Source organism: Neophocaena asiaeorientalis, unplaced genomic scaffold, assembly GCF_003031525.2.
Source record: "Neophocaena asiaeorientalis asiaeorientalis breed wild unplaced genomic scaffold, Neophocaena_asiaeorientalis_V1.1 scaffold603, whole genome shotgun sequence".
Classification (NCBI taxonomy): Eukaryota; Metazoa; Chordata; class Mammalia; order Artiodactyla; family Phocoenidae; genus Neophocaena; species Neophocaena asiaeorientalis.
Window position 1 is genome coordinate 910,672 of NW_020175662.1, and position 16,854 is coordinate 927,525.

Genomic DNA, 16,854 nt, shown 5'->3' on the forward strand with positions numbered 1-16,854 from the left:
AAAAAAAAAAAAAAAAGAGGAGAGGGAGAAGCTAAGACAGGTCCTTGGGGTCACCCTGCCAATCAACTCATTGTTTTGTATGTGTTTCTGTTTTGGGTTGTTTGGGTTTCTTGTTTTGGCTTGCTTTGTTTGGTTTTGGTTTTGGTTTTTAAACAGTCCCTGACAAGGTAATCATCCATCTGACTCACTGTATAGAGCTCACAGAATTTTCAACATTTTATTATTCACACAAGGCTAACTTTTCTCCTTCAAATTAAATACACCAGGTATTTACCCACAGCAAATGGGCCCAAGTCACCCATCCTAACCCCACCCACCAAAGGTTTCCCACATGCCCAGCAAGCAGCAGCCCCCTGGGGTTCACCTCACATACACCCAACACCAGCAGTGCCTTCCCTGGATTTAGCCCTCTCCCTCGTCCACCCTCGCCTCCCATCCCACAACTCAACACCACCAGATATAAGTCAAACCCTCTCAGAGGGACGAGTGAACAGGCCTGAAGTCACATGACACGGTGAGAAGTACCACATCACGGGGAAAAGGCCAGACAAGGCCGTGGAGGGCTGAAGGGTGACACTGTGGCAACAAAAAGATTACCCTTTTATAAACGGATGGAGAAAAGGTATTATTCAGCTGTACTAAATCATTAAATTTATGAACATCCAGCCTTACCACAGCAAATGACCTTCGCATCAAGGAGTCATGAATTGACATCACAGCTCTTAAAATTTAACCACGATGACCCTGAGAACAGTATTTTATTTTCAAAGAAGTGGTTTGGAAACCTGAAAGTTAGATACGACTTTTGTTTGTTTAAACAGAGGTGCATTCAGTGAATTATTACCTATTCCTAACCAGTCAGGAAAGACATAAATGGAAAACAACGGAGAGTGTTAAGTCCCAAAAGGGATGTGTACACACAGAGAACAAACCTTGAAGGTTTTCAGCCTGTACGATTTCTGTCATTACACAAAATACCACAATGTGACTCACCACCACCTACACAACAAGGTTCTCTGTGTCTGATAGAAGTGTTTTCATTCGATATATTAAAAAAAAAGAAGTGAGAAATCCCACAAGCAAAGGGTGACTAATAGAAATAATTTTTAGTACCTCACTATCCATGGTTAATTGTTTTATACTATTTCCTTTCCTACTTTTAATAGTAGGCAATGCAAACTATCCAGTTTGCTAGATGAAGTCTGCTGCTAAACCTGTAGCCTTCTTATTTGGCTTCCTTGTGTTATTTCAACTAGAAACTCATTAGAGTAACTTTAATTTTTAATTAGTCTGCATCACCAGCAGCTTTCCAGTAATCTAAAATAAATAACTCTGTTCTAAACATACGTTAAAATCATCTCCCAATACCCATCCAGCCACCCAAATTTCCAATTTTTATATTTATAATCTAATACAACTTCTGTTGACAAGGCTTAATTGAGAGAATTTCTAAGCAGTGTTTTCCTAAGTGAATGGAGGGACTTTGTCTCCTGAGACACAGAATCAGCTTATAGAGTGACAGATGAGAGAGGCACCCTAAGGCCCCGTGGACAACTGTGAAGCCAAGTTCCATACACGTCCCCCTCCCTCAGTGACACCAGCACAGCTATCGCCCAGCCCCTCCCCACCAGCTCAGCATGTCCTCCAGAGACTTGTTGGGCAGCTCAGCTGACACTTTTAAGTTTTAATTGGGTCAAAAGATATCTAGCACAATGAGTCTCTTCCCACACTGCAGCTATTTATTTATTTTACCATGTAATATAAGGTAGAGAGACTGTTCAGGACAGAAAATATTTCTTAGACATTATCACCCTTAGCCTTGTAATCTACTATCCTTCATGCCAGCCACTCTGGTGCTCACACAGTAACTGACAACCAAATGAAGATGAGTAAACAGAATGACAATGGGTGGGTAGGGATGTAGGAAGAGTGCAGCAATCAGCCCAAATCTATCACGACTACTTCAAGAATAATTCAAAATAGGAACCCAATTGCTGGATGATTCAGCCGTCATTAATTCCTGCACACACACATGCATACATTCACTCAAATACATCCTGAGCATCTCATGTGCAATCCTTCAGTAGTAAGTTACTCATCCAGCATCTCATGTGCAATCCTTCAGTAGTAAGTTACTCATCCAGTAAGTTACACAAGCATTTACTGAGCATTGATTCTGGGCCAGGTACTGCTCTGGGGATCCTGAGAGTGAAAAAGCCAGATAGGATGCCTGTACCATTCTGCTCTCTGAATGCAAAGAGGCATGTCCACAGTGGATTTAACATAATGAGTGTCCATATGTGAATAAACTCAAACCAATTGTTTAAAAGATGGCAAAGGACTTGCTTTTTCTTCTATATCTGAGAAATACCCATCTTTTCTGAAAACAACCCATGCATATATTCTAAGTGAGCTTCCAGTCATTTGGTTCAGTTTAGTTCTTAAATATTATATTGTGTAATGAAATAAACATCTAGCAGCTGTAGGATGTTTCCAGTAGATTCATTTAAAATTGGACAAGAGGGGGGAAATTCCTTTTTTAGGAATCTCGTTTTTAAAAATATGTATTATATATATTACATATATATATTTTTTTTCCTTCATCCATGAGCCAGAAAATCATAACTAAAAGATGTAGCTGGTACTGAGCTCCTACAACACGAATCAAGAAACAGTTTGAAATTCCAGAGGAATTCTAGGAATTGAAGGTAGAGGATAGGGGATTCCAATCACAGCAGCTAAAAAAAGAGTTGAGGACAGTTTACAACTGAAATACACGATCCATGTATTGGGCATTCACCTCCCGCAGGCCATGTGACATATGTTTTGTGAGAGGCAAGTGGTGTTTAAGTGATTCTCAGTGCATCAATAGATATTCTCAAGTGCAGTTATTTGTACAAACTAGCCATTACTGAAACACATTTTCAAAATTACACTTGAAAGCTTACCTAAACCACACTACTTATGGAGATCAAATTATCCTCCCAGTCTTTAAAACCTATATTGGTTTGTATGGGGACACGTAAAGAGTTGGCAAGTAGCGCAGTTTGCTGACTTTGTGTAACTCGCACATGGTAGCCTGAGGATTAAGTTAAACAATCAGATTTTAAGTTGTAGCCAAAAGCTAAGTAGATACATACCGCTCAGCGTCTCTTTAGGACTCCTAATAATGAAAATCATCAAGGCCAAGGGGACTCATAACCATTTTCTCAATAACATTATCAGTTCAGAGATGGTTTTACAGTATTTGTATTAAAATAAATAAATAAATAAATAAAGGTTTCATGTTTCTTTCCTCCATCTCTCCCCGCGTCCCCACCCCCATTTCAGTCCCTAATCTAAATTAAGAAGCACCCAGAAATAAAGGGACTGATGACAAACTATCTAACATGAAGTAAAAAATGTAAATGGAGAAAAGGACATTTGGAATGGTCTTGATGAGATAAGATATAAATTTAGGACTAGAAGGAGTAAAATGGTTTTGTGGTTTTACCTTAAGCGTTCCTGGATTTGTTTTTGTGAATCAGAAGATTGAAGAAAACTTTGAAAACCATCTTGACCATCTTACTGTCTCTAAGCAGACAGGACCTCAACCAGTACAAAGAAGTGTATACTGTCCATTGGGATGAAGATCTACTGCCAATCCTACTTGATTCCTGGATTTATTACAAAGTTCTGTTCAAAAGTACAATAGATAAAAGCAAGCGAAACCACCTATATCCACATCCCCTGTATGGCAGATCATCAGGTGTTCTCAGGGCCTAAATAATTTGTTTATAAAGTTCTGGGTTTAGGATTGTTTTGGTGTCACCTTTAAATTGACTGTATATTGGCAGTAGTTCACATCTACCCCATAGGAATTTTAGCACTGAACACATTTAAGCCCATATCTACACTCCCACTTCCCTTTGTGATGTATTACATGTTTTCATACTGTTCCAAACATTTTTCTATGAACCCATCAAGTTGATTTATCCAAAAATGCAACAGTGTCAAGGGAATATCTACTCAGTATTTTTTTTCTTCTCTGTCAACTAACTATGTGCTTTAGATAAACAGGATTTTCTCTTTTGACTTTTATAGGTTTGTCAATTGAAAAAACAAAATTAACCTCATGGAAATTGAACAATTTTGATATCAATTCCTTCATTAGACTACGATTTTTGGCTTCCAGACAACTGAACATTTTGAGACTATTCTAGATATATCTTTGAAGTCTTTATACAGTCTGATTTCCTCTGCTTAATTACCAAGCAATCCTTTACACTCCAATTAAGAACAACAGATTAAAAATATGACTTCTTACAAGCAGTTTTTTGGTTCTTCTATCAGGTTAATATCAAATGTTCCTGCTACCCAATTTTTTCATCTTTCTTGGAGAAAAGGAACTGAATAGCTCCTGCAAGAAACTTTCTATTCTTATTCATGGTCTTCGTATAAAAGGCAAGTTTTAAAAATAAACAGATAAAAAGTGTTGAAACTTTTCATCACTTCTGGTGATAATGGAAAAATTTTATTATTAAAGAGCGCTTAAAATAGCCCTAGTAATAAAAGAAATTATGTTGATAGCCTGAGAAGATTGGTACCAATTCACATGGCTAGTAAAAGAACAAAATCTGAACACTAGTAAATCATAAGACTTACTTTGATTCCTGTAGCTCTTTTCATACCAAAGTGACTTCAGAACATAATGAAAAATGAAGAGATTACTGATGTAGGTTCCCAAGGGAATTCATCTGGCACAGCTTACCTTGACTGTGAATTCATCTAACTCTGATACATCAACTAAATCCTCTCATTCCTACTTTCTTCATTTCTCAAAGTCTATTCTGGTTACTAATGTTGAGAGTGTCCTCAGGACTTAATAACAATAAAACCGACCCATACTAAGTTATTATATTTATGAACATACAAATCTTCTCATTATCCACCATCACTATCTTCCCCATTGAGACGTCAACTTTTGTTGACAGTCCTCAATTGCATAAAAGGTGATCATTAATAAATTTCTCAATAAGTTTCTTTAAAATAATTTATGTTTCCTGGAAGGCACAGCACTATATAACAAATTATCCCAGAACATTAGACCCATTGGCCAAATAAATGGTAGACTAAACACTGAATTTGAAAGAAGGCAGATTAATCAGGAAACACTGTAAATGGAAATGGTAACATTGCAGGCTTAGGAAAACTTGGGTCCACACTGCCTGTTATTCCCAACTAGCTATAAATTCACAGTGATGTACTATATTCGAAAGGAAAGTTTTCCTCTGGTCAGTCTGTGAAACTGATTCCAAGTACCATTCTAAAATAATGATCATACTTGTCATAAACCTGGTTTTGCACCTAAAACCTCACCCAGGAAAAGCAGTTGTACATTCTGATGTTTCACAAGGCAAGAGAACTGAGGGAACCTGTGAGGAGATACCAGTTCCAATATGGCTGTTCCTGTGAAATATTCTGCAGGATACCCTTAGCCCATCAACTCTTGGCATATTCAGGAGTCTATGTATTTGGATAGAAAATTGGAAGGGAGCTCTTAGTAAATTCTCTTTCCTTTCCATTTCAAAATTAAAGTAGGCAGAGGAGGTAAGCATTGAAACAAGGCATCTCACCTCAACAACTGGACTCAACGGAAAACATACTCAGAATCTACCCAAGGAGACATGACACTTTTTGCTAAAACTTACTGATACCTCAGTAAGAGATGTCAGTAAGAGACTGCAATGAGCAAGGGTTATTTTTGTAAATATAACCAGACAGCAAAATATTTTTACGTACTTTGGTATATTTAGTTCATTGAGAAAACCTGTAAGAAAGCAGAGGTACTGTCCTTTGGTTCAAATAAGAATCTGAGATATATAATTAAATCAACACAACCATCCCCACCCCCTTTTCCTGGCTCTCAGAACCCCAATCCACTCAGGCTCCTATTTCACACTCCATCCACACTGAACTTTCAGTTCCTTGAGCTTTCCACATTTTCTCTCTCACCTCCCAATCCCATACATGCTGTTTTCACTGTCTGTAACACTCTTTTCTCTCCTTTTCGCCTGGATAATTCCTTCTAGTTTTTCATGTCTTACATTAAATATCACTTCCTCCAGGAAGGCTTCCAAGATCCTTCCACACTAGGTACCTGTGAGGCTTGGGGGTAGGTGTGAGTAAGCAGCATCCTCCTTCCCCAACAAGAATGGAATTAAATGACAGCTAGGTTAAGAAATCAAGCAAATGGAGATCAAAATACCTTCATTTTCACTCCGGAAAGCTGGGTTAGAGAACCCAACTTTCATCTGTAGACAAGTGGGCTTGCTGAGATTTCAGTGCTGAATTAGACACTTAGCCACCCGTCATGGAGACAGCTGGACAATTGCAAACTCCCCAAGGGGGTTCAAACCTATGAAATTTATAGCACCAAGGGTCACAGAATGTCTGCTTTCTGAAGGCAGGTTGATTTGCAGAGAATTAGAGAAAGGGAGAGAGACTAAGCTATGCATATTCCAAAGAGGAGTTGGAAGAGAAGCTGAGAATATTACTTCCCAGCAAGAGAGCTAAGAGTGATGGAAATAGAACTTGGGAATCAACTCTCACCTTGTGAAAAAAAGAGGGGAATAAAGGTTCTTCCCCACGAAAACGTACTGCTGGAGCGGCCCCTCTCACAGCCCTCAGTCACAGTGGATAAGAGTGCCTGTTTTGTTGCCTGTTTCCCCTGCTAGACCTTCCGCCCCACAAAGTCATTAAGGACCAGCTGCCTCAGGGCCTGGCACAGAGCAGGCACTTAACACACACACATACATCAAAAGAATCGATCTGTCAATTAATAACACACTCTTCTGTTTTTCCCCAAGGAAATCTTCCACTGCTAACGTTAAGATGGAAGAAGTTACTTGAACAAGGACAGTGCACAGAGCTATCATCCCCAGCACTCTTCAAATATGTTGGTGGGGATAATCTAAGACCTAAAAACTGTGTAGAAAAGACAAGACTTCAGCTGAATCTTATTTTCCGGGAAAAATGCTGAATCTCAGATTGGTTACATTCTTTTTTTTTTTTTTTTTTTGACCAGGGAAGCCCTGGTTACATTCTTGATTTGTGGCTGAGGCAAAGGACAAAGCAGAAGTGGAGAGGGGAGGAGGAGGAGGTAATACAGAAAAAGGATTGATGCTCAAAGGCATAAAATATATGCAGACATCATAATAATGCTCAATATTTTATTTTTAAATATTCCAAATTATTTAAAAATTGTTGGCAAGAAGACTTTATTTCTATTTGGCAACTCTCTCTCTCTCTCTCTCTCTCACACACACACACACCACATTCCCAACTTACACATCCTCAGTTCTCCAGGAGGTACAGAACCGTTTTAAAAGCAGTTGGTCGACCGGTAGGGAGTGGAAACTAACAAGAGTTGGCAAAGATGTGAAAAATTGGAACTCTCATACACTGCTGGTGGAAATGTAAGATGGTGCAGTGCAGCCACTTTGGAAAACAGTCTGGAAGTTCCTCAAAAGTTATATACAGTGTTATATATGACCCAGAAATCCCACTCTCAGGTATATACCCATGAGAACTGAAACTATATTTCCACATGACAAAACTTGTGTATGAACATTTAGAGCAGCAAAACTCATAATAGCTAAAGACTGGCAACAACCCAACTGTCCATCAGCAATGAGTGGATAAACAAAATGTGGTGTGTCCATACAACGGAATTTATTCAACAATAACAAGAAATGAAGTACTGATACATACTACAACTTGGAAAAACCTTGAAAAGATTACACTAACTGAAAGGAGGCAGTTACAAAGGACCACATATTATGATTCCATTTATATGAAATGAGCAGAATAGGCAAACTCACAAAAACAGAGACTAGATTAGTGGCTGCCTGGGGATGATAGGGTTGAGGAGAGGTGGCAAGTGGTGGCTAATGGGTAAGGGAGTTGCTTTTGGGGGTGATGAAAATGTTCTAAAATGTATTGTAGTGATGGGGGCACTACTCTGTGAATGTACCAAAAACCAGTGAATTGTACACTTTACACAGGTGAATTATAGGGTATGTGAATTGTACCTCTACAAAGCTGTTACTGAAAACAAAGCGGGGGGTGGGGGGTGGTATGGGGCAGAGTGTGGGTCTGGGACCTCCAGAAATCACTACATCCTGCGGTTGGACTGCTCCGGACTGCCCCACCTGTGGTAGGGAGACTGTTAGAGTATGAGGCACTGCTCAGGGCTCCCATTCTTTAAAGATTCACACGGCTGACCTCTCACCCACGCCTGCTTTATTTATGAGATTTATGATAAGGGTGCAGTAAGTAATTCTGAAAGCAACCTATTTGGTAACCCTTTAAAATACATCAAAATGAGCGACTCATCAGAAGAGACAAAGGAAACTAGTTTATAACAACCGGCTCTGATGAGATGCTTTCCACCAGATAGAGGCAGAATGGTCTGCAAGTTAGGACCCACACTGGCATGCTCACAGCAGGCAGATCAGCTTTCAAGAAAAGGAAAAGCCTGAGATATTTGCCCGGGGTGTTGTCCAGGTCCAGAAAATACCTGAACTATCTCCTATCCTTCTCGTTGTACTAGGATGTGGGGTATAAAGCACCCATGACTAGGTGCCAGCCTTTTAAAAGAAGCTGTCTTCTTTAATCTTCACACCAACCCTAGCAGAGAGATGGCATTATCCCCATTTTGTAGGTGAGGAAATAAACTCAAATTCCAATAGAAACCATTTCAGAGGAAGTTACCCTAGGTTGCAGCGTGCTCTGACTCCAGAGGCCACGTGGCCTCCCTCTCCTATGCATGGGCACAGGCAGAACTGCTCCGCGACTAGTCAAGAGAACCCAGGGCAGAGGTTCCCAGTGGCTTTGAGCCCACCTCCTGTGTCACAGGACACCCTTGGCAGTTGGATGGATCCGTGGTCTAAGTCCCTGAAGTCAAGAGTAGACAAAAATCTATCCATCACTCACCAGGACAGATACAAACCTCAAGATAATTTGTTTTCCAATGGTTTTGGCTTAAAGTTCTGGTTTGGCATTGGCTTTTTAGCAACTAACAGCTGTAGGCAATTTTCACACAGAATAAAGACATCAATAAGGCAGAGAGTGGAATTTTCTCCTTTATGAATACAGAACAATGAGCTGTCTTCAAGATGTACATGGAGCTGCCACCACAAAGGCTCTGGCTTGGGTCTCATTTTGGGAGGCTGACAGAATACAACTGAAAGGACAATGGAGGTGGATGCTTTGAGTGGTACTCGCTCTGCCCACCAGCTCCACCACTGAGGAGGCCTTCATTTCTCAGCAATATCTGTCTCCTTAGGTTGACTTTTGGCTTTAAAATACTTTAACTGGGCAATAACACCAAGCACCTCAGTGCACCATTACTGCCTTTCTTGATAGCCATCCTGATACGTGATTCACTGCCCATCCCTGTGAAAGGACTGTGTCCTCCACCCATCCCAATGACCTCAGGCTTGGCCATGTGACTTGTGGTGCCAGTCTCTACAGAAGGATGATATGTCCTTACCCTGTGTGATTTGCATTGGCCAAAGAAATGTGGGCTGAAGTGACACGTGTCATTTCCAAGCATAAGCTTAGAGCCTGCTAGCAGTTCACCATGTCTCTCTTTCCTATTGCATCAGACCTGGGTCTTGGTCTTGAGCAGAATATGGCACAGAGCAGAAGCACAGCTGACTCACACTGGACATGCAGCATCAGCAAGAGATAAGCCTCTGCTGTTGTAACCACTAAGATTTTGCTATCACAGGAAAAACTAGCTGCAGATGACCGAGACGGCCACGAACACTGATGCCCTCCACTTCTCTTCTCACTTTCTATCCCTCCTCACAACTCACCTCCTCCAGAAAGCCTTCCCTGACCACCCTCCTCATCATTGTGTCCTACACCCCAAAACACATTTACACAGAGGTGTGTGTGCTTCTTCCTTTGGTGGCATTATACCTCTTGTTATACTACTGAAACTGTCAGCTCTTTGGGAGCAGGTTCTAGTTTTCCGTTTTGAATCTCCTCGCTAGCATCTAGAACAGAGTTCTGCATGCAGTGGGAATGGGAGAGGGTAGAGAGAGATGCCTGAAACACTGAAAATATTCAACGTCATCAAGTGTAAACATGCTGCCAGGAGTCATCTCTTTTCCCCACCGATTTTGGTTGGTCATCAGCCCATTAATCCACTGAGGAGGCCAGAACTCCAACATCAGCTTCATAGTACTCTCTCTTCTTGGCTTATCTCGTAAGAGAAGCTTATGGGTGAATCCTGGTCCATCAAAGCTGGAGTGACAATCAGTTCAGTTATTAGCCCTTGAGGGCATGACACAGCCTACGTTACTTTTTTGACCTAAGATTCATGTAAAATGATAGCAGTGTCTAGTATCTGTTGAACAATATAAATGGTCTGATTAGAACTAACTCCGATACAAAATGCCAGTGGTGATCAAGGGAGGATAGAGTCCTCATGTAACGTCTATTGAACCCCTAAGAAGGGGCAGGCTTTGGGCCATTCCCACTCTGCATTATTCTCATTTAAACATTACATCAAACCTAGGAGAAGGTGGGTTTTTTTTTTTTTTCTTCTGCTTTCCGGAATGTAGGCTCGGAAAAGTCATATGCTTTTTCCATACTGATACAGATAAATAAAGTCAGAGCAGTAATTTGAACCAAGGTCTTCCTAATGCCCGTGCCAGTGCCCTTAACAGTACCATAATATCCTCCGGAACACAGAATGGAAAGAAACACTACTTCACAGGTGCTTCAGAAACTTGAAGAGAGCACCTACATCTCTTGATGAATGGGTCCTACACTAGATACATCCCTCACTTCAGTATAGTGGATTCTAAAATACGATAGTATCTATAAAAAGCTTCCCACAACAGTTATTATTGCAGTCCTATCATTAGGCTAAATAATTATACTCTACTTAAGTAATAATGTCTTTCATCCAAGGATCAAGGACGGGAGGGATAGTATGACTAATTTTTTAAAAGACACTATTACTACAAACTGGGAGTGGCGGGAAGCATGGGGTAATCCCAGCAGGTGTGAAGCAGATGAAGGAAATATGTGTGCACACAAGCAGCTCAGGTTGGGATGGGGAGGAACTAGAAAGGGCAATTTAGGAAGCAGTCGTGCCACATATCTGAAGACCTAAAGGTCTAAATCCCTCCACTTAAAGCACCAGCAAAGCCCTCTGATGTAGTGATGCTACCTTTTCTTTCTCCTTCTCCACAGGCTCAGTGCTGACAGTTGGGGGTTGCAGATCGAAGGGATGGATGGGGGCCATTTCACTGAAGAAAGGCAAGCCTGTGTCTAACCAAACTGTCCACATCCTCTCCCCTCCCTCCTGGATAGCCCCGACTACCCCTGGGATGGAAGTCTGAGACTCACCACAAGTTCACTGAACATGACGTCCAGCTCCTCCACAGGGGGCATGGGTAATGCTGGCTCCATGGTCTGAAGCGCAAAGTTGCTATCATTTCGCAGCCGATACGTGATTTCTGGGTGATCATTATTTCGGAAACAGCAGAAGATGAATGAAATCCCCCGTCCACCTCTCTTCCTCGGGGCCATAGCTGAATTCTGTTCTATTTCTTGACCGATTAAACTCTGCGAAAAGAGGACATGACATGTTAAGAATACAAAAATGGATAAGATTTATATAGTTTTCAAGTCAGACCAATTCAAGAAAGAGCCCGGTGAGCCAGAGGCAATGTCAGTGGAGCCAACATCTGGAGGCAACGTCTGCAGGGCATAGGGGACAACGTGGGCAGAGAGCACATGCCCGTCTAGGCACTTGTTCAGTGTTTCCTATGACCCACTGCTGAGCAAGCAGTAACACTCCAGCCACCTCACGCCATGGCATATGCTCCAATCCCATTGGGCTCCGGGCCGTTCTCTGCACATCGTGTGCTCTTTCTTGCCAACCCATATTGTTCTTGTTACTCCCCTGCAAGAATGACCTTCTCTTCCTTGCCACCTAGAGGATCTCTTACTTATCCTCTAGGGTTCGATTGCATTTTCTCCTTTACTTTCCCCAAGCAGAATTAATAATATATATGCTAAGACATATCTATCCATTCCAGCTCATGTCACAGTCGAAGTTCCTTAGGAATGTGTCTTCCTATTAGGCTGGCAGAACTCAAAGCAGGGGGAAGGGGCTGTGTATCAAGCAACTTGGTGGCCCTAGTGCCCCGCACAGCACCAGGAAGTCAGAAGACACTCAGTTAATGTTAATTGTGTTGAATAAATTCATAACAAAGGAGGAGTGACTTAACACAAGCTAGAAGGGTCTGAGATTTTCAAACAGAAAAGATCAAATGAATTCACTGATAGAGAGATGTTTAAATAAATGATAGTATATTCATATAATGGAACATTACACACTCACTAAAAAGAACGAGGCATCTGTGCATGTAGATATGGAAAAATGTTCAAGATACTATGTGATATGTATACTATACACTACAGGATTACATGTTTTAAAGCATTTATGAATATACGTCAGGAAGTGTTATCAGCAGTAACCTCCAAAAAGAGGGGATGGGAGAACTACTCCTTTTCACTTTATACCCTTTTGAATTTGAATTTTTACTATAAAAATACATTTTTAATGACTGCATAGTTTTTTTTAAGTTACAACTGCATGTATTGTCTTAGAAAAATTTCTAAGTTATACTGTCAAGTGAAAAAAGCAACTCAAAGAATAATGTGTATAACATGTGCCATAATGTCTTTTAAAAACAATCTCATACAAAAACCTAAATAATTTCCATGGGACTGCATAGCAAAAGGCCTAGAAAGATACACAGCAATTTCCTAACTCTGAGAGAGGGAGGGGTTGGGGAAAAGGCAAGAAAGGAAACACATTTTTTATTTTATATATATTTTATGATGAGAGTATATTCCTGTATAACTTCTCTAGATTGTCAATTTTTAAAAAGAGATGAGATTGAAAGGAAAAAGAAAGGTGGATTATGAATTGGCCCTTGGTGAGCTGGAAGGGCAGAGGAGGAGAGCCACACCTGTGCCAGGAAGATGGTAGGAACAAGGGCGTGAATTCCAGGGAGGAGCCAGGGGGAGTCAGCGTAGAGAGGAGGGCTGGTGTTGAGAAGCTGCAACCCAGGCTGAGGAGTCTGGATTTATCCCACAGAAACTGGCAGTCACACTTAAAAGCCTCCCCTACACTTCTCTCTTTAAAAAAAAAAAAAATTAGAGAAAGCAGATGTGGTTGGGTCTTGACTACTCATTCTTTAGAGCTGTGGGCACATGACTTTGATGGAGAAGCTACAGTGACCGCTGAGCACCACGAGAGTGCACAACAGATGATCAGACAATATATTAATGTCCCCGTCCTGACAAACACAGCACGTGCTGAGACACAGGGCTAACACTACAGCAGGCACTTCCTGAGACAGAAGAGAAAACCTGAGGCGGAGGCAGAGGCCCGCAATTATCCTCGAACTGATTTCTATGGGCGAATCCATAGAAACAGGGTCAGAGCTGTGTCACCCCCCAGGATGAATTTAAAACCAATGGGTAGGGCTTCCCTGGTAGTGCAGTGGTTAAGAATCTGCCTGCCAATGCAGGGGACAGGGGTTCGAGCCCTGGTCCGGGAAGATCCCACATGCTGCGGAGCAACTAAGCCCGTGTGCCACGACTACTGAGCCTGCACTCTAGAGCCCACGTGCCACAGCTCCTGAGCCCACGTGCCACAACTACTGAAGCCCACGCACCTAGAGCCTGTGCTCCGCAACAAGAGAAGCCACTGCAATGAGAAGCCCGCGCACCGCAACGAAGAGTAGCCTCCACTCTCTGCAACTAGAGAAAGCCTGCACGCAGCGACGAAGACCCAATGCAGCCATAAATTAAATAAATAAATTTATTAAAAAACAAAACAATGGGTAAAGCTGTAAGGAGACATAAGGAAGAATTTTCTAATGTCTATGATTGGGATAGGATGCAGGTGAGGAGTCCCTGGCTCCATTGTCTTCAGACTGAAGTTAGCTGTTAGAAATGCCTAAGCTGTGTAAGGTACCCCAACTCTTAGATGCGAGACGGGAGACAGATTAGAGATTTTCAGCAAGTGTTGACTTGAGCTTCTCACTCCAGCTTCAATTCCAGCAGCTCTGCTTTTATACTTTTTTGGATATTGATATATTAGGCATCGATCTTATTTTATAAAAACGTCCTGAGGCTACTCACTGCAATTATAAGAACATGCAAAGGCCAGGCAACAGCCTCCAAGGGCATCACAATCTGGCTCCTGCCTGCCTCCCCACCTCACCCTGTAGCTTTCTTCGTATGGGTCACTGCACTTCAACTACACTGGCCATGCTGGGTCCTGCCTCAGGGCCTTTGCATCAGCCATGTCCTTGACTGGCATGTTCTGGCCACATCTGTGCACGCTGGTTCTTTTCATCATTAAGGTCTCAGCACGAATTTCACTTTCTCAGAAAGCCATCCCCAACCACTGTATCTACCCCAGTCCTGTTCCATGATTCAGTCACTCTCTATCCCTTTACCCTGTTTGAAGTTCTTCAGGGCAAGTACCACTATTTCAAATTATCCACTGTGATTATTTCATGGGGGCAGGGGCCCCGCATATATTGCTCATTGCTGTGCCCCTAGGACATGACAGTACATGGGACACATGTACATGGGATACTCACATATTTAACAGCAGACTTTTACATAAAGTCTCATTTAAACAAAGGACTTTACTTCAAAAACAATTTTAGACTATGGGGCATGGGGATGAAAGTCAAGGGGTCTTTAAGCTTTATCCGTACGATTTAAATTTTTAAAGAACAATGTATCCATACATCATTTATGCATTTAAAAATAGAAGTATACACACAGAAGAGAGACCAGAAGCAAGTGTGTCAACATTTAACAATGGTTAATTCTGCATAGTGAGGAAATGGATGTCTTCGTTGAACTTTGTCCTTAAGTTTTTTATAAGTAAAATCCAACTTATGGACTTTCAGCATCTCTTCCAAATCAGAGAATCCAATTCCAAAATCTGTCACCAGTTTCTTGATTGTATAATGATGCAAACTCGGGTAAAAATTCTCATAAACAGCTATGTTTTGCAAACACTCCTAGAGACAAGCTCTCCACTCACTTTAAGGGATAGTGGCCTCCGAAAGCCAGCAACTGGAAGTCCTGAGTTGGGAAGGGAGAAAAGAGGTTAAGAGCAAGGTATCGGTCATGGAGCCCTCTGTGATGACCTAACTGACTCTGGGATAAAGACTTAGCCGAGATACCAATATCCCATTCTGTTGAAGCATACATCTCCTGACCTAAGGAGTACTTATGCAAGGTCATATGAGACATATGCAGTACCTAGGATTCCTTCGGTAAATGTGTATTAATATCTACTATATGCCAGGCGTGATAGTAGATACCTAAGGATACAGAAAGGAGTGGGTCACTAGGAGCTTATAATCTGGGGGGAGAGAGTAGTGCACCAAATGATTATTACAAAAGTAATAATGACATGTTATACAGTTAAGTGCTATGTAATCAAGCAGGAACTATGTAGGGAAGAATCTGGTCCCTGATGCTTGTGTGGAATTTTGACAGATGTTAGAAAGCAGGGCACTTAGGCAGAGGGACGAGTGCAAACAAAGGCATGAGCTGGGAAGGGGCAAGTACACGGGGAGTGAGGGGTGGTACGGTACAGGTGGTGCTGTATAACATCTTCCCATAGCTGAGCCCTGGAGGGTCCCATCTCCCTACTTAAAACCTACCAGTGGTTCCCCAACACCATTCTAAATTGGCTTTCAGTGTGCTATCAAATCCAATTCCAACCCACTGTTTCTGTCTTTTCTATTTCCTTAAAAGTATCCTACACTCAGCCAACAGACCGTTTTCCATGTCCCATAAATATCTTGCACTCCCATCGTCTTCCATCCAGGTGGTCCACTCATTTCTTCTGCCCTTATCTTTGTCAACAGTGTCCCCACCCTGACAGTACCAGTCCTGAGAGTACTCAATGCAGTAAGCCTCATCTGCTGGTGGTAGATGAAATTTGGTTCAATATTTCTGAAGGGCAATTTATTAAGGCCTTAAAATAGTCACAATTTTGACCTAGAATTTCAACTTCTGGAAATATATTCCATGGATATATTCAGAGACACTATCAAAGGTGTTTTTATAAAATTTTTCAAAGCTATAAGATCTTTGAAACAAGGGGATTCAAGAACAAAGCTGTAAGAACAAATAAACAAGGGCATAAAATAGGTGTTAGTAATAGAGAACTATATGAAAAAGGTAAATAAATTATGGTACAACTAGATGATAGACCACCATGCAATCCTTTGAAAAAGAATATTTAATACAAGGATATATCGTACAGCACAGGGAATATAGCCAGTATTTTATAAAAACTATAAATGGAATATAATCTGCAAAAATTTTGAATCACTATGTTATACACCTGAAACTAATATAATATGGTAAATCAACTATAACTTAATAAAAAAATTAAAAAGAATATTTAATGACATGCAAATACTTATGATATATGAAATAAACAATAGGTGTACAATGTCCCATTTATGTATGAAAAAAATGTATATATTGATACATGGGCAGAAAAGAAGGACAAGAGAAATACACTAAAATGTAAGCAGCATTTAGCTCATGTCAGCTGTACGGATTACTTTTAAAAAACCCCAGAACTCTTGTACTTTCCAAGTTGTTCTCACAATACTACTTTCACAATTAATAAAACGAGATAAGATTTTTAAAAAACACTTTATATGATTATTTGTTTCTGTGACAGAGGAGGGGGAAATGTGTACGCAGAACTGTTCCTATCAAAAACTT

General features: G+C 41.0%; 1 protein-coding gene across 2 annotated transcripts in view; it reads right to left on the reverse strand.

Annotated features, from left to right (window-relative positions):
* The window catches only part of DAAM1 (dishevelled associated activator of morphogenesis 1), a 172,006-nt gene that overhangs the window by 97,842 nt on the left and 57,310 nt on the right, over positions 1-16,854 (reverse strand). For both annotated transcript variants that reach the window (XM_024731489.1, XM_024731490.1), the window contains exon 2: positions 11,410-11,628. In XM_024731489.1, coding sequence (XP_024587257.1) covers positions 11,410-11,592 — 183 coding nt within the window. In that variant the 5' untranslated portion in view covers positions 11,593-11,628. The remainder of the gene's footprint in view (positions 1-11,409; positions 11,629-16,854) is intronic.